This window comes from Tinamus guttatus, unplaced genomic scaffold (genome assembly GCF_059628265.1).
Source record: "Tinamus guttatus ecotype Peru unplaced genomic scaffold, ASM5962826v1 Tinamus_guttatus_pri_ptg000081l, whole genome shotgun sequence".
Lineage (NCBI taxonomy): Eukaryota > Metazoa > Chordata > Aves > Tinamiformes > Tinamidae > Tinamus > Tinamus guttatus.
The window spans coordinates 117,339-134,973 of NW_028288615.1; the positions used below are offsets into that span (position 1 = coordinate 117,339).

General features: G+C 45.9%; 1 protein-coding gene across 3 annotated transcripts in view; it reads left to right on the forward strand.

The window, feature by feature from the left end:
• FAM219A (family with sequence similarity 219 member A) overlaps positions 1–17,018 on the forward strand; it is a 92,581-nt gene extending 75,563 nt beyond the window's left edge. For 2 of the 3 annotated variants that reach the window (XM_088520157.1, XM_088520159.1), the window contains exons 3-6: positions 9,562–9,664; positions 14,017–14,097; positions 14,456–14,510; positions 15,695–17,018. In XM_088520157.1, coding sequence (XP_088376283.1) covers positions 9,562–9,664; positions 14,017–14,097; positions 14,456–14,510; positions 15,695–15,853 — 398 coding nt within the window. In that variant the 3' untranslated portion in view covers positions 15,854–17,018. The remainder of the gene's footprint in view (positions 1–9,561; positions 9,665–14,016; positions 14,098–14,455; positions 14,511–15,694) is intronic. The other variant, XM_088520158.1, reaches the window with a different exon arrangement.
• Positions 17,019–17,635: the final 617 nt, after the last annotated feature.

The window sequence follows — 17,635 nt, forward strand, 5'->3', positions numbered from 1 at the left end:
TCTGCACTGGTTCATGAACCGCTTTGATCTCCCCCTGCCACCAGCACTGCAGCATCCCTAACAACGGCCTCAGCTCAGCAGCACTCCCCTCTGATTCTTAGCCCTGAAGCTCTCTGTTTTGGGATGACGGTCCTAATCCCCCTGCTCTCCTTCCCCTCAGGCACTAAAACAGCTGCAGCCAGCAAGCGTGGGCCAAGGAGGCTCCTCTCATCTTGTTTTTCGGGCCTCTTTCTCAGGGATTTCATGGGGACATCAGCTTTCTCTGGACAGTCCTGTTTCCCTCCACCATCCAAGGCATGGCTGTATTTTCCCAATCCCTTCTGAGATGTGGAAAAAAAGGCAGCTCCCAAAGCCTTCGTCCCTAACACTGGTGGATATCAGCCCTGCCTGAGAAAGGATTCAGCAGGTCCCTTGAAGATGCGGGTAGTCTGGGACAAATTCCTGAGCCAGTTCTGTTTTCTCCTCCAGTGCAGGGTCAGAGATGGAAGGGGAAGGCTGTAGAGCCCTGCAGGGCACTGCACATGGAGCAGATCGCAGCACCTGGCTGGCCCCATCCTTCAGAGCATGCAGCAAAGGCTGGAAAGCCAGAAATGAAGCCAGGAGCTTACTCTGAGCCCCCTGCGAGGAGGAAAAGGAAAGGGATTTCCATGTCTGCCTTGAGGAGGGCCAGCTAACCAAATCCATGTGAGAGCAACATGGATGTAAAAACGACAAGCTAGACTCTTTGAAAACAAGCTTGTGAGGTCTTCAGCTGCCCTAGATAAACTGTGGCTGCCACCCCCCCTCCACACTGTCTGGCAGGAGATCAAAAGAGAGAAACGGGAGTAATTTATCTGCACCGAGTATAAATACCAGGCTGTTATCCCGAGCAGTCCCCAGGGGCCACCATGCCCTGGCGACCCCGCATGTTGCCCAGCCGGTGCTCACAGGTACTTGCCCAGCGAGGGAGGGCAGCGTCGTGCTGGGCTGCACAGAGGGGCTCCCACCACGATCCTCTCCTGCCCCAGGAGCAAGTGTGATAAATCAGGGGTCGATATTCCCCTGAAATAGAACAGCCGCCAGCCGAGTTAACGAAAGCTTAATCAGCAGATTGGTTAATCATAAACTTATTAAATAACTAAGAGCACTCCAAGGCTGCTTGTCAAATTCCCAGACAATGGGAATCTCGCTAACACAGGGATCAGGGCAGTAATCCTGTTACGGAGCAGGCCAGCCGTGCCAGAAGGCTCCCTAGCTGAGCTGCTGCTTTTCCAAGGACCAGGCACTCAGGCCAATAAACTGAATAGCAGGAAGAAGCACCCTGGGCAGTGCACATCCTGTCCTCCCACAAAGACACGTAGGAAACGGGTGATCTGGCTAATGAAACTATGCCTGAAAGCCTCCCTTTAGCAAGTAAAGTATCTGTATGGCTGCACGGTTAAGTTAATAACCCTCTGCCTTTCCCAAGAAAGAAAGTAAAGTTCTCATACTGCAAAGTGAAAGCATGAGGAAATGAGGAGCATCCATTCAGTATGTTAACCAGCCTGGTTTATACCATCTACCTTCCTTTTTTTAGGTAGAAAATGCGCAATTTTGTTTGTAATGCATAGGGTTGTAGAAACCCTGTGCAGCAGATGACAAAGCTCAATGATTCAAGTATTTGATTTTTTGCTATTAAATCAAGGCCAGAAATGTGGCAGTGTCATTGGCAGTGACAGGAAAAGTCTAAAGGTCCCTTCCAAGCAGGATGCTGGAGTCAGGGCCCTGTGAGATGCCTTGCAAGCCCACATGCTGCCTGCAGCGTTACCACTTGAGTCCTTGTTTGTTTTGGCTACTACGAGGATGCAACAAGTCATTCCAAGCAGTAGTATCTGCCAGCCAGTGAAATCTTCCCCAGCTACATTTCAAAAACAAATCTATAATTATTATAGGCTATAAAATTCGTGCTCTCTGACATAGACCTATTATTTTTTATGTAGTTTAGACTCATATAAGCATGTAAATTTGGCTAAGTGTGTACACAGTTCAAGCTCACTTATGTCAGGCTCCATTCAAGTGTTTTTTATACAAATGTGCTCTACACATTGATCTCTGTAACTGGAGGCTATAAATATTTCCTAAAATCTTTTGGCTAAGCAAGTTTTTACTAGCTGTGCATTATTCTCTTAATGCACACCATGCTTACTATATGTGCTGGTTGCCTTATGTTTCTTTGTAGAACATCAGGACCTGTCACATAACAAATCTGGTGGGCACTAATATTAAGTCTGTTCATCTGCTAGATTATTACAGTGCTGTTAGCAGAGGAGATGCTTTATATGAAAAAATCTGTTATTGATAGAGCTAAATTTCATTTAATGGACAACACTATTTTTTTCCTTCTTTTCTATCTGATACACCACAGAGCAGGCTGAGCCTGAGCAAAAAGGTTTTTCTTAAATCTGTGTTCACTTGAATAGAAATGGTGAGTGCACATCTGCAGAAGTTCTTTTTAGATTATTTTGTTTTTCTAGCCCTTTAAAATATGTCAAGGGAGAGAATAGCTCTAATTTGTGTATTATGTTTTGTGGATTTCGGTTTATAAATTTAAACTTTTTAGCTAGTCTTGATAGGTTGCAAACACTCATCTGGATATCCAGCTTTGCTGTTCTGGCTGGTAGGAAACATATCCTTTCAAAAATACTTTAAGATACCGAATAAATCATTCTGAGAAGGTAAATGTTAAAGAAGAAAAATAAATTTAAATAAAACTGATGCAATTTATACTTTTCAGTTTTACAAAATGCTTTGTAAATACTAATAGTAAATTCTTTTGCTGAAGTTCTCTTTGCTAGCTTGCTAATCGCACTGCATGCCCAGCTCTCCTACACGCCAAAGCCCCATCATGGATCTAAAGAGAAAAATCATTTCTTTCAGTGATTATAAGAAGATCAGAGCTTTGAGGATGGACCACTGTGTGCCTAGGGCCCAGGGGCTGCTCTCATCCAGGACATAGACATGTTGCTGGAGCATAAAGCCACTTCTGGGCGGCCTAAGTAGGTTACAGTTTTGATCCAGTCTGGAGCAATCATTTTCCTGTGCTCCTCTGTGCTTAGGAGTGGCCTGGCACTGTAGCTCAGTGTCTGCTTTCTGAAGAGCAACATGAACAGTAAAATGAGCCTGGCCATAAAGAAACCTCTCTGGAACTTGTGCATGCAGTGTTTTAGGTGAGAGCGTTTCCAGCCCCTTGTCTTCCCAAGAATTAGGTCCACGTTACTGTGTACATAATGCACTGACTTCTTGTTGCAGTGCCTTCTATATTTACACAGAGAGAAATGATATATTCTATACTAGAAGTTAAGAACTGCAACCTCATGTACCTCCAGGAGGATGGAAACGTAGTCCTTTTATTCCATGCATTTTATACCAGTTCTGTCTGGTCAGACCCTCAGGGTAGCTTAAAATGACACAGAGCCCGTCTATGTTTGTGCCAGCTCTCAGCAGTGCCAAGGGAACAGAATAGCAGCCAGATCAGCAAAACATAAAGAAATGCAGCTACAAAGGTGCTTAATACACTGGTCCAAGAGGGACCTTTGAGCACAGATTTATCTGCCTGCTTTTGCTAATCAATTCTCACAATTAGACATAGTTCACTAATTTCCCCATGTGTAGTGGGTCAGGGAAAATGAGATACTTCAGATAAAAATACTGCGACTTGCAGAACAGACGCAAGTTCGTAGCTGGATGATTTAGTAATCTAACCTGTGCCTACATGTGAAGACTCTTTTCTGAAACTAGGTAAAACAATCATATTTCCAAAAGACTGATCTGAATAATCCCCATTGGGCCTCCGTGCATATTATCTTTAAACGAGGTTCTCTGTATTCAGAGCAGAGAGCTGGCGACAGACAGACCCTTTTCATTCCTGCTGCCCCTGTTCAGTAAAATCACTTTCTTTTCCCTCTTGATGCAGGGGTACAGAGCTGTGGGTTGTGCTAATACTACCCTTGTGGTCCCAGACACCCTCTCCAAATCTCTGCAGGGAGCGCAGCCGTCATCGGCCCTGAGCAGCCACACCACACAGGAGTCCTTTACTTTCCTTTCTATGCAGCCCTCCACAGTGTGAATGCAAAACTGCTACTGATGGGCACATTCAAGGGGAAATGTGCCCTGAAACCTCTCCAAGTGACGCAGCCCTAGCTGACAAAAACTCTCAGTCAGAAGTGAAAGTTAGTGAGGGTTTTGCTGTTGACTAGATGCATGCTAATGTCCTGGAGCTTATGATGGGGGGAGCCGAATCTGGGGCTTGGGTTTGAAGTGGAAGCTGTAGTCAGCATCTTATTCTCTCTCCCACCTTTTCTCTTGACTCTGTTGATCATTCAGCAGGATGTGAATAGACAGGCTAATTTTATTTACTGTGTAATTTAAATTCTCGGCGTGCTTGAGAAAGTAGAACTCTTCAGGGAAATGCTGCAGTCACTAGCTCTGAAAGGGTCTCAGCTGGCAGTGGGGGATGCAGGGGCAAGTACCTCCAAATATCTCATTTCATAGATCTCGAAATTGGAAAAATACAATTCTGTCACCCAGGATTCATTTCTAGCCTTCCCACTGCGTGAAATCCCACGGACCGGCACCGTCCTGTGCCCGTGGCGGGAGGCTCTGTCTCCTCCGAGTCGGAGAGGCTCAAAAGCAGCCGAGTTAGCGAGGCTCAGCTCGCGGCTCGCAGCAGGCAGAGGGAGCAGCCTCCAGCCCAGAGGAAGCGAATCAGCCTCATCTGACGCCGAACGGCTCCTCTCAGCAGCGCGCGGCGCCCGGGCAGGACGCGCACGGTTAAACACCGTGGCCTCCTGCACCGCAGCGCTGCCTCCCCTGACGCTGTCTCGCCACAGCTAGCGCCAGGACTTAGGGGCAAATCGTCAGCATGAATTTTGGGGACGGGGGACGTGGCCTCCACATAGCTCTTCAGCGCAGCCCGGGCTTGTGTTTCCCCTGCAGGTGGCTGAAGCTTACAACCACCCTTGCCATTTCTGCTTTTGGGCAGAGCATGGGCAAAACCAATACCACACGTAGCAACATGCATAAAATGAGCTGTTCAGCATTTCATTTTTAAAAGACAGGAAAATGTTATTAAAACTGGATATGATTTGTTTAACGACTGAAACCAAGGGAATTAATGGTAAGGATTTATTCCAGGCCAGTTTTTTACATAGACACATTCATGTAAGTGCTTTCTGCATAGTATTCTCTATTACTCATAGCATCATGTCCCCATCCATGGGGACATGCCTATGCCAGCTGCCTGGTGCCTAAAGCTAAGCAGTGACCTTGAGGCTGCAGGAAACCTGTGGGACCAACAATTCTTTCCAAGTGCAATGAGGAATAGTTTCCTACTATATTGGACAGTCTAGGATGATCCAGAAGGAAAGTCCTATCCAGGAGAATTACCAAGACATTCAGTCCCCCATGTCACACAAGGTTTAATGGTGCTGGCTCACTGTAGAGTTGTGATGTTGGGATTCATGCTCATTTGAGGCTACCATCAGCCACGGTGAGGCAGACTGAAAAATACTGTTTCCTTATCATGATCAGACTGGGATGCCTTCTCTTATCTTCTCTTGACTGTGTTTGACTATGAGTTTGTTTGCAGCTTGTATAAAACTAATTTGGAAAAAAAAAAAACAAGTTGTTAAAACTGAAAGCAACATTTTTCAGTAGCGTTGAAATCAATCATATTTCTAAAAAGGACTCGGGTTCTTAGAGTCTGGGCTCCTGGGCTTCAAACAAAAGTCTGCAGGGCAAAACCAAAAGACTTGCAAACCCAGGAAAGCCTTCGGTGCCTAGAAGTGGGCTGCACAAATTCCACCTGTGAAGCGGAAGGAAGCACCAAACAGAAAATGGGCCCCATTCTGATGCAGCTCATTTTTCCTGTGTATGAGCCTGGAATTTGTAGCCCAGAAATGCTTCAGGAGATAGACACTTACACAGTTCCTTGAATGCAGGCAAGTAGTTTATAATACTCAGAAGACTCAGAAGTGACCTTTACCATCTCCATCACCTTCCCAGAGTTTGTCCTAACACCTTGGAGCTGGGAACATCTCCCATTCCTTCCTGCAACTTCTCACTTTTAGGTTGAGTATTCATAGCATCCAAGAGGGAGCTGAACTTTTGTCTCAGGTTTAAGAAATCTGTCTGGGGACACGGACATAGATGTGACAATTATATTGGGTTCCTGCAGCATTTACCTTGCTTTGGAAATGTTCACTGCAGGCCACTCAATAAGCAAAAGAAGGCCTTAAATAGGTACCATGGTATCGTTCAAATCCATACACTGTAACAGCACCCCGTAAGAACATAGAAGTAGTCACAGGAAGACCTGTTGGAGAGAACAGACCCTTAGCTAATATTCAGACTCACCAGCCAAATGAGTAATCTGAATCAGAAGACAGCATCAGTGCTTGTACTGAGTAGTCGATGGGAGGGAGAGAGCGCCAGCTGTTTAGGAGGCTCGGGCAAGCCTCACTGTTGTGGCAGAAAATGCCACCAGGAACCGTGTTTTTGAGTCAGGGGCTTTTGTGAATTACAGTCTCTTCAAGTATTGGCAGCTTGTCTCAAGGATGTCTATTTCTGGTGCTAGAGCTTCTCGTACAGATGGGTGGAAGTCTTTTTTTGTACTTAGGGTTGTAAACACTTGCTTCCATAAAATCACAGAATCATAGAATCATAGAATGATAGAATGCTTAAGGTTGGAAGGGACCTCTAGAGATCATCTAATCCAACCCCCCTGCACACACAGGGACACCTAGAGCACGTGGCACAGGACTGCGTCCAAGCGAGTTTGGAAGATCTCCAGAGAAGGAGGCTCCACAACCTCTCTGGGCAGCCTGTTCCAGTGCTCTGTCACCCTCACTGTTAAGAAATTTTTCCTTAAGTTCCTGTGGAACTTTTGGTGCTTCAGTTTGTGGCCATTACCTCTAGTTCTGTCAGTGGCCACCACTGAAAAGAGACCAGCACCATCCTCTGCACTGCCTCCCTTGAGGTACTTACAGACACTGCTCAGATCCCCTCTCAGCCTTCTCTTCTCCAGGCTGAACAGGCCCAGCTCCCTCAGCCTCTCCTCGTAGGGCAGATGTTCCAGGCCCCTGATCATCCTTGTGGCCCTGCACTGGATTCTCTCCAGCAGCTCCACATCCCTCTTGTACTGTGGAGCCCAGAACTGGACACAATACTCCAGATGTGGCCTCACCAGGGCTGAGTAGAGGGGCAGGATCACCTCCCTCGACCTGCTGGAGACGCTCTTCTTAATGCACCCCAGGATCCCATTGGCCTTCTTGGCCACAAGGGCACACTGCTGCCTCATGGTCAACTTGTCATCCACCATGACACCCAGGTCTTTCTCCTCAGAGCTGCTCTCCAGAAGGTCGGTCCCCAGCCTGTACTGGTGTCTGGGGTTATTCCTCCCCAGGTGCAGGACCTTGCACTTGGCCTTGTTGAATTGCATGAGGTTTTTCACTGCCCAGTTGTCCAGTCTGTCCAGGTCCCTCTGGATGGCAGCACAGCCCTCTGGGGTATCAGCTACTCCTCCCAGTTTGGTATCATCAGCAAACTTGCTGAGGGAGCACTCTGTGCCTTCATCCAGGTCATTGATGAATAAATTGAACAGGACTGGACCGAGGACTGACCCCTGGGGGACCCCGCTAGCTACAGGCCTCCAACTAGACTCTGCACCGCTGATCACCACTCTCTGGGCCCTGCCATCCAGCAAGTTCCTAATCCACCTCACTGTGCACTCATGTATCCAACACTGCCGGAGCTTGCCCAGGAGGATGTTGTGAGGGACGGTGTCAAAAGTCTGGTCAAAAACCATGCTTCATCTCACTACAACTAAACAGCAGAATTCGTGTGGCCTGAGAAATACCAGGCCTTTATTCTGGGAACAAACACAACCAATGCATTTGCAAGTTACAGGCAAGAGCAATTACCTTGATTTAAGGTTTTATCTTCAATCCTGTATCAGTCTCTTTGCAGCTCATGCCAGGAGGAGTTATTAGCCTGATCCTTTCCCTGGCAGCTTCAATGAGCATTTGTTCACACCTGCTGTCAGCAGAAGCAGGACTGGACATGGCTCATATGAGTGTGTGCTCTTCTCTGCAGGCTCCTCAGCCGTGCTCAGCACCACAATATCTAGGAATCTCCACTGGTTATTTGTCCCTGAAAAAAAATGAGACTTTGGACATGCACTCCCCTACACTTATCTTTGTGGAAAGGGCAGAGTTTGCCTATCTTGCTCTTGGAAGCTTGCAGCTCTCCTAAGACAAATAACAGATGCTTTTCCCACAAAGGAAGTAAAAAATTCTGCAGGACAAAATAACATGTAAGCATGTATATAAACACATTCCACACACCACAGGGGATGCAGAATCAGAACAAATTCACTATTCAGGTTCCCCAGGCAGCAGTCTGGTAATTTCTTGCTATTCAGGCATGGCACAAGAATATTTTCCAGCATTTTCTCACACTATGGAGAATTCTGTTTAACTGGGCCCTTACCTTCCTCAGCCTCACCTACAGGGTGAGACGGGGGCAGTCAGCTCACCTTTGTGCCAGCTCAGCCCAACTAATTTCCCCAAAGAAATCAGGAAGGAAATTGAATGGAAAATTGGATATCAAAACAGATAGGAAGAAAAGGGGGGGAAATGTAGGGAGATCATCCTTTGTATTCTACCCATCTGCCATTCAGCTGTCTTGCACTCAGGATAAGCTCTGCAAAGCAGAGGATGAAAAATACCCCGTGCATCATTCTGTGTCTACTGCGTAAGATTTTCCAGGCACTGGGTTTTTTAGTGCTTACATGGCAACCTGTCGTACATGGGCTGTCATCCCTGCTGGAGGCAGAGATGTGTTAGTACAACGCAAAGATTGCAAATCCTCAACAGCCTTAGGCTTTGGGGCTTTCAGACCTGAATTCTAGTTGTGTTCCTGTGCTGCAAAGGTATTAGGAAGAAGTAGGCTGTCCTCAGTGAAAATCTGATTTAAATCCCCTCTTGCAGTGAACACCCAAAAAGCCCTCCACCTACTGTCAGTTTTAAGGTTACATCTCACTGGCAACTAGAACATGCTCTGAAAATTAAACAAATTTTATGCTGCTTAAAAATAGAGCTCCAAATGTTTCATTCCTTTTTTAAAAAAATAAATAAAGCCCCCAGGATTTATGAATCCGTGTGAGATAAAAAAGGAGGATCCTCCGAGGACACCGCAGGCTGCCAGAAGGAGAAACAGGGGAGATAACTATTTTCTGCTATGGGATATGGGGTCAGAGTATCCTAGCCTTAGCCTGGTACAAGGCTAGTGTTGCTGCAGGACTTCTGGAGCCATCATGGCTCTCATCCAGCTTGGCTCTGTTTGCCTCCAGCCACGTTCACGTGTCCCTCATCCCCTTGAGGGAGCGGGGCCCTTGCAAGGTTCCTGCCTGGGAGGTGGAAAGCTCTGATCCCAGAGCTCATTAATTCTGCCCTGCCTTTTGCGTCGTCAGATCCAGCTTTCCTTATGGTGGCCATCTCACCTGTTGCCCTAATTCTGCTTCTCCCCTTTGTGTCCCATCTGCAGAGAAGCAGCGGGAGCTGGCTCGGAAGGGCTCCCTGAAGAATGGCAACATGGGAAGCCCAGTTAACCAGCAGCCCAAGAAGAACAACGTGATGGCACGAACAAGGTAAGGGGCCAGGAAGGACCCTGCACGGCTCTGCGCAGCCATCCCCAGGGACCTCACTATCGGGCAGAGACGATGCTCATTGCCACATGCCAGTCACCAAACACACCGCACGCAGCGACAGCCCTTCCCAGAGCTGGTGGGCCCAAATGCTCCATGTTGTGCTCCATGTCATCCCCAGGGAGAGCAAGGAAACGGATAAATAAAGGTCCAGCGACAATACAGCCTGCAGGAGGGCAGAGGCAGCCCAGCCAGGATGTGGGCAATCTCGTTGTCTTGCATCTTTTTGAGTCGTCTGTCCCACGTAATCTGAGCAGCAGGAGAATGTGCAGTGCTGCTTCATGTAGCTGCTCATGTTTAGAGCTCAGTTCTGTCTTGGCTGCTTTTATCCCAATAGATCTTCTGTTCTGTTGTGAAAATAACCCCTTCCCCACACCGATTGACTTTACAAAGGCTTGTGAATAATACATCTCCATGTGTTTTGTTATATATCTCCCCTGCACTTTGAACAGCAGAGTCGTACTTTGCAAGAGCTGCTTTGGCACATCTCTCTGTGACAGTATCAGGCTGTGCTACAGACCATTGGATACAAAATTTAAGTTCTTGGCTGAAATTAGCTAGTTTCAATTTTTTTTCCAAGCAAGCTTCAATGCAATAGCATATCACTTATGGACATACAAGAGGCAGCAACCCTCCTGTGTCCACAGGAGGGCACACTTTGCATGTTGTAAGAAAGGTGACAGTTTTTAATAGTGGTCCTCACTTAAAATGACAGCAGAATCTGCATGAAAGCTGGATGTTTACTGATGAATAAGAAAATTGCATGGATTACCATACATTAAGTATGGAGCTGCAAGTCAGAGCCTCTCTGTATGCAACACATCCAACAGATGAGGTTCCTTGTTCAAAGTAATTCCCCAAGCCACAATAGCAGCCATAAATCATGCCAAGACTTTGTCAAGTTTTGTTTGTAAGTCCCTGTGATGTTGGTGGAATACGTCGCATTGCTCAGCGCTCTGCGTTTGGAAGTCAAGGCCATACAAAGGAGCCAGTCCCTTACTGGAAAAAATAAATTCAGTAAATGTAAGAAACCGACAGCTGAGTTTTCCATGCCCACTGCTCCTCATTGTCTTCCAAATACAAGCTGAGTATGGACAAAAACTTGGATTCTTTTGGCAAGGGGCTGCACATTAGCTTCCCAAGAGGAGTGGTGGCAGATTTGCTGCTTGAGAGATGTAGAAACACTGAAATCAGCAGGCAGAGATGGCAAGGGAGAGAAGGTGAGATAAATACAGGCCTACCTGTAAAATTCCTGACTTCTGCAGGAGATGCTGCTGTTTAAGAGCTGTAGATGGGAAGAAGAGCAATTTGGGTGGGGAGAGGCAAAGGACTCCACGCCAAAAGCTTTAGAACAGCCAGTTCAGTCTTACTGCATTTGTACCTGAACACTGTTGAAGGGGCATGTGGACCCGTCCACAACTGAGTTCAGCCTTCAGGCAGAAGTCCTGCTTTTCTTAGTTACTCTTCACAGAGCTTTCAGAAGCATCCTCTGGGGTCCCAAAGCAGAGGTTTGCAGACGCTGCTTTGGTAGCAGATATAGCCAAGTTCTGTTGTTCCCATGCAGCTGGAAGATGTCTGGCACGATGCCTCGCTGGTCCGTTTCTCCATCCCTTGGCTTTCTGTGAGCCAAGCAACACCATGGGCAGAGCCCCAAGCAATACCTCAGCGTGGTTCAATCTGTCTTGCCATGGACAGCCTCAGGGAGGCATAAATGCCTACAAACCTTTCAAATAGCTTGCTTTCACAATATAAAGGTTGCAGTCCAGTGGGAAATACTCCAGTGGGAGTACAGGGCTTGTAGCTGTTTTTTAAGTCTGATCCATTGACTTCTAGTCTCTCAGGAGGAAAAAAAAAAAAGTCTATCCCCCTCTTTAATAGTCTGCCTTTCTCGTCAAGTATGTTTTCTTTCACTCAGTCTACATTGACTCCCCTTAGCCCCCCTCCACCTCCTCCTCCTCCCCTGAGTTTTGGTTCCTCTGTATTACCTGTCTGAACCCCTGACAGCTGGCATCTAGTACCAGATTCCTTCACCATTCTGCCTTTTCCTGGGGTGAGGGTATAGCAGCCTCAAAGGTGAAAGGATCTGGACGCATAATGTGTCCAGCCCTCCCAAGACCAAACTAAAGGTGAACATGGCTGGTGTGGTTCTGGCACACTCGCTGCAGAACCCGCAGCATCATCCGTCCCACTTCCACACCACCAGAGAGGCTGAGAGAAATCCCAGCATCGATGCAGCCCTTTGCAAGCTGAGCACCTGCCCATTAGGAACTGATCTGGGAGAACAGCTAATTCCATGTAGACCAGCAGCGTGACGTTGTTAAGGGATCAGCAGCCTCTCTCCTGTAGCTGACTGGTAGCATTCATCCCTTTGCCTCTATCCAATCACATTCCAGACTCTGGCCTATGTTTTTCTGTTACAGTGGATTGACTATCTTGTCTCTGTAGTCCACTCAGCACATGAGTTGAACTGAGATTTTGTCATAAGAGAATTCATGTTAGGTAACCAAAAACATCTAGACAAGAAGTTTATGCTAGACCACCTGCTGATGAAAGCAGATACGAATGAAACCCAGCTTTGTTGTAAGGGCAGTGGGAACCAAGAATGAGGACAGGATGTGAGGGAAGGACTTAGATAAGGAACAAAGATAGTGTCACAAATTCTGTCTTTTGCAGAAAAAAAAAAAGTATGTTTAAGAAAAGTAATTTTTCAACAAAAAGATACAGTGACTTTTTTTGATCAAGTGAATTGCACCCAAAGGGCTCTTCTCCCAGATTTCCTGATACTGATTTGTTTATTCAAGACATAGTAACTACTGCCGGTGAATGTATTTGAAAATGTGACTTGAAAACCAGAGGATGACCATGGAAGTCAGTACCTGTGACATCCCTGCAGGCAGGCTGCCTCTGCCAGATCACAGCTTCAGTCACTCGTTCCAGATATCTCTGCTTCTTGGCTTCCATCCTAATTGCTTTAGGATTAGAAGGACTCTGAATGCTGTGGGAATGGTATTGAATTTTGTAAGTGGATGCCATTTTCCACAGTTCTCTGATACCGGAGGTGGGAAATTATGTATGCATTTTAAAATAAAATTTTTAATCTTAAGTTTCAATGAGCACAGTAAGCGCATGCAACTAATAATGGGCCTGTACACCTGCTTTGATGTTAACTTCTGATATTTTCTTCTCTCCCTGACATTTTCCAATTTTCAGTGCTTGGCAGGCGTTTATATAAGTTGTAACAAAAAGCTTCCTAATATTTTGAGAGTTGCAGCTGAAGAGTATTGCATCTGAATAGAGAGCAGTCGGAGCGTGGATGGGATACATTGTCTCCAGGAATGTATTTCCCAAACTCTTACTGAAGCCCTTCTGCACTATTTTATGTCATTAAAGACCAGTCATTCATTTAGAAGAAAATTTTAGGTAATCACTGAATAAGATGTTCATCCTACTCTTACTGTTCCCACCCACTGAACGCAGAATCTTGCTCCGTTTCACCATTTGTTTTGATCTTATTTTAACTGTGAACCAAAGTCCTTATACAGTTTTATAGATGAAAGAAGAGTTCTGTGTTGTGAGCTGGATACCACTGAAACAATGTATTTTTCTTTTCCTAGAAGCTCCCAAGTCTATATTCTATTACATTACACTCTCAGGCAATTAAAGGTGCACACTCGTAGTCAGCTTTGCAACGCTTCTGATGAACTGAGGGTCATTATAAAATAATGGGATTTAAAAAGTGCTAATCTGAGTGGGCTCTTAGCTGCACCCAGCAGTTCATTTTTCTGATATTACTAAATTTAGGAGTGACAGCTCAGAAGTATTTTGCTGCAGGGGATGGGGAGAGTCTCAGACCAAATGGCCAAATCCCTGATTTTGAATAGCAGGAGTACCAAGCCACTGCCTTCCCGTAGCCTCCTTCTCCCATTTACTTGCTAGCTAGTGTCACTTACTCAGTGCTAGGAAACGCAAAACAAAAAGGAGCAATCCGATGTGACAGGCAATGCTGGCCAGGCAGCTTCACCAGAATGAAGCATGGAGTGTCCCAAATGTTTTGACTTCCAGAGAGGAATGTGTTCCCAAGGTATGTTCAGCATCCAATCTGGTGGAATTGCCCCAAGTTCCCAGAGACACAACTTATTTCCCCCGAGTTGTACCCATGTAAAATCTTCACCAGTGAGAGTGGACTTGTAGAAAAGTGATACAAGGAAAGCCTCACTGTCATATGGCTTTGCCCTAGACTATGTGTGGTATTGATTTTTACTGTGTGGTTAATGGACAACATTTAATTATTTCAGGCTCGTCGTTCCCAATAAAGGCTATTCATCACTAGACCAGAGTCCAGACGAGAAGCCACTGGTAGCCCTGGATACGGACAGGTATGCCAAGTGTTAATAAGATGATTATGTTACAGCGACATCAGCTTTCCATGCTGGAGTGTGACATTGAGGCTAACTCCTCCTTGGACCTCTGCTGAACCCATTCCTGCTGAGCACTCACACTCTTCCTTGCTGTGCCCTTGGGCATGGCACTAGTCTCTTAAGGAACAAGTAGGAAGAGACATGATTTAAGAGCATTTTATGAAAAGGTCTGAGATTCACAGATGAAGGTTGATATTCAAACCACCTTGGTATAACTTCTGTGTGCCTGGAGCACTTCCTGGTACAAGATAGGAGTAACAGAGGAATACAAATCTTTAATTGTTTCCTTCTTTGCTATGTGTTGTCCTTCCTGCAGTGATGATGACTTTGACATGTCCAGATATTCTTCTTCGGGATACTCATCAGCTGAGGTGAGCTATACTCTCTCCTGCCATGCTTGCCACAGATGCTAATGTTAGAGCAGACTGCAAGGGCTTAGAGTAGCCTTTTCCAGCCAGAAAGGGCTGCACAGGCAGTTTGGCAGTGGTATAAACTATGTGAATCTGGAAGGGGCTGTGGCAAAAACTCTTTCATGCTTCTTTCTTCCTCAGTGATCTAGTTGGCTCCCTTTCCTCACTGCTGTGGCACAGGCACAAATTTGCCTGCTGTTTTCACAGCTGCCTTTAGCTTTTCACAGTTCTGCCCAGCCTGCAGTTTTGGCCCATGCAAAAGCATTAGCTTGCTGGTCATGGCAGCTCAGCAACTGTCTACGTGCCAGGAACACAAACAGGGGCTCTGTGGACATGCAGTTGTTTCCAGTTCCCCCGAGTATCAGGGTCGCCCAACATAGAGCAGACAGAACTCTCAGAGAGGTCTTGCAATCACGAACTCTTGCCCGTTCCAGGAGAAAAGGCAGGAAGTTAAGGCTTGTCAATTCTCCGCTGTTGTCTCTGAATATATTCCCAAGTCCTCTAGCAAGTTAGTTGCTCATCCTCTGGCTACTGTTTCTACAGGATCAGATTGTACCTCCAGGGTGCTGAGCGGCCGTTCTGCACACAAGCCCCTAGGAGCTCTTCCCCCTTGCATCCTTTCTTTGGGCAAAATACCATTGAAACTTTGAGAAATGGCCAAGAGCAGGGAGCAGATCAAATGATCTGGCCATTTCTAGGCCATCATGCAAAGCATTTTTTCGTTCAGGTCTGGCTAAACAGCTCTTGAATCTGAATCTACAAAGAACCAAGTATTACCAGCAATGACTCTATCCCCTTGCAACTATTTCAGTGCCCTGGACTGGTGGGAAGGGTTGTCCTGCTGCAAGTCTGTTTATTATCAGTGCTGTTATCAGGACTCATCTTCATCGAAACCATATTCCAGAATAAAATAGCGTATTAATAAACTGCAGCTGCTCTGGAATATCTCACTTTGTACATATTCCTATTCTGGAAGAAATGAGACCGTCAGGAGGAGTCCTCAACTGGCTTCAAAACTTGGCACTCTTTTATTGGCAGGACATTCCCAAATGATAGGTATTCGGGAATAAGTGACCTCCCTGCACTTCTGACCTGTCAGAAGGAAAAAGTCTCAAGTATTTGACTGTTTGTCTCTTTGTCTGTAGCAGATCAACCAAGACTTGAACATCCAGCTGCTAAAGGATGGGTACCGGTTAGATGAGATCCCGGACGACGAGGACCTTGACCTAATCCCCCCTAAATCGGTCAACCCTACCTGCATGTGTTGCCAAGCCACCTCCTCCACCGCCTGTCACATCCAGTAGTGAGGCCGGCAGGCTGTGATCAGTGCTTTCCACTATAACTGTAAAACTTAACAGCCATTGCTTCCTCCTATGGTAGGACGTGCACCTCTTTGTGTTCATGGAGCCAGGAGAAACCAAAAAATCCATTTTATGATTGGTTGATGAGTTATTTTAAGCTATGGTTAAACGAAGCTGAAGTTGCTCAATGTGCCAGGCAGTGCCTGGCAGAACTGACTGGTCTGGAGAATGAATGCAGAAGGGCCTGAAGACACCTTCTAGGTAGGCACTGGAGATGGAAGGTGTCTCTTCCAGAATGGGAAGGATCAGATGAGGCTCCAGGTAATCCTACCCCCAAAACCAATCCATTTGCAAGATCAGGGCTGAGTCTGAGATGCCAGGTACTTTTAACCAAAGGAGGAGGTCAATTCTTAATTCATTCACTAAACCTGATCAGTTTGTGTCAACCAAGATTATTCCATAATCAGGGCACAGGAAGGGGAACGGAGTAGGGCATCCAATATTATGGCAGGTCTAGCCAGGAGTAACATAACACAATTCTTTCAGTTGCAAAGGGAACAAGTAGGTGGCATTTCACTCTGAGTCAGTACTAGCTAGAGCTGTCATGTCACATACCAATGCAATCTATCCTTAGTTCCACATGAAATTATCATCAATCAGATCAGATTCAATCTGTAATCCATCCATGCTCTTCTGGAATTCAGTCCTTGCCTAGGAGTAACATACTGAGGAGTTTAACCCAGTCATGTTTACAGACTTCAGCCTATACTTAATTCTCATGAGACCCATATTCTTCCAAAAATGTTAAACTTTGTTCAAATAAGAAAAAAATGAATCCTGCACCAAACCAGAACTAGAGTTGTACAGTCTGAAGATCAGGACAGAGAGAGGCAGTTGAAGAAAACACATTTTATGGGACTCAGCCACTGATACTCTGTCTTTTCATTCCTACAGAAGAGATTTGTTGACACTGAAAGCATCTGTGTGGTGGTGTCAGACATTAGCGGTTTTCCACAACAAGGGATTGTGAACAGATTCAGCTCCAAAAAAAAAAAAAAAAAAAAAGCCATTGGAGGAAACTGCTGTTTATCCCATCTCTGCCCTCTTCTGGACCAAGTTTTGCTTGTGTGAGAACTCTCCTGTGTATGGAATGATTGTGTTTATTTGGTGCTGGGATAATCAGAAAACCTCATGGTAAATTAGGTTGCTGGACTGAATTGCTAGGTCACCAACCATTCGCTTTTAATGCAAATTAATTTCTGGAATTAGGAAATGTGTTCTCTCTCTGGTCAGTCTTTAACCGTTGGCTTCAGAATACTTGAGACTCAGGTTCTGGCTGAGCTGGCATTTTTCCCTGAGGTGAAAACCTTTGACAAAGACACAAGTGTGTGTTTTCTTGCTCTTTCAGGAAGGACTGCCCATCTTGCTTCTGTGCTTGCTTTAGATCCTGGTGAAGGCAACAAGTGCAGTTTTAAGTTTCCCATAGAAATTTTCTCTCAAAATTTCTTTGCATCACAAGAAAGAGCCTGAATTGCAGATCATCTATTTGAAATGCATACAGAGTAAGAAGTCATCTTAGTGATTAAGCAAACACTTATTTTTAAACATAATGGATTTTTAACTGTGCAGTGCAAGGCACGGTATTGTCCATGGCATGATTAAAAGATCAGACATATTCACTAGTTGGCTGTGGCCAACCACTAAAGCAGTGATTCCTCCCCTCCAAAAACAGGGGCCTTGCTGCCTACCAGGGAACAGAGGGGACTGGCCAGCGTTGTTTACTAA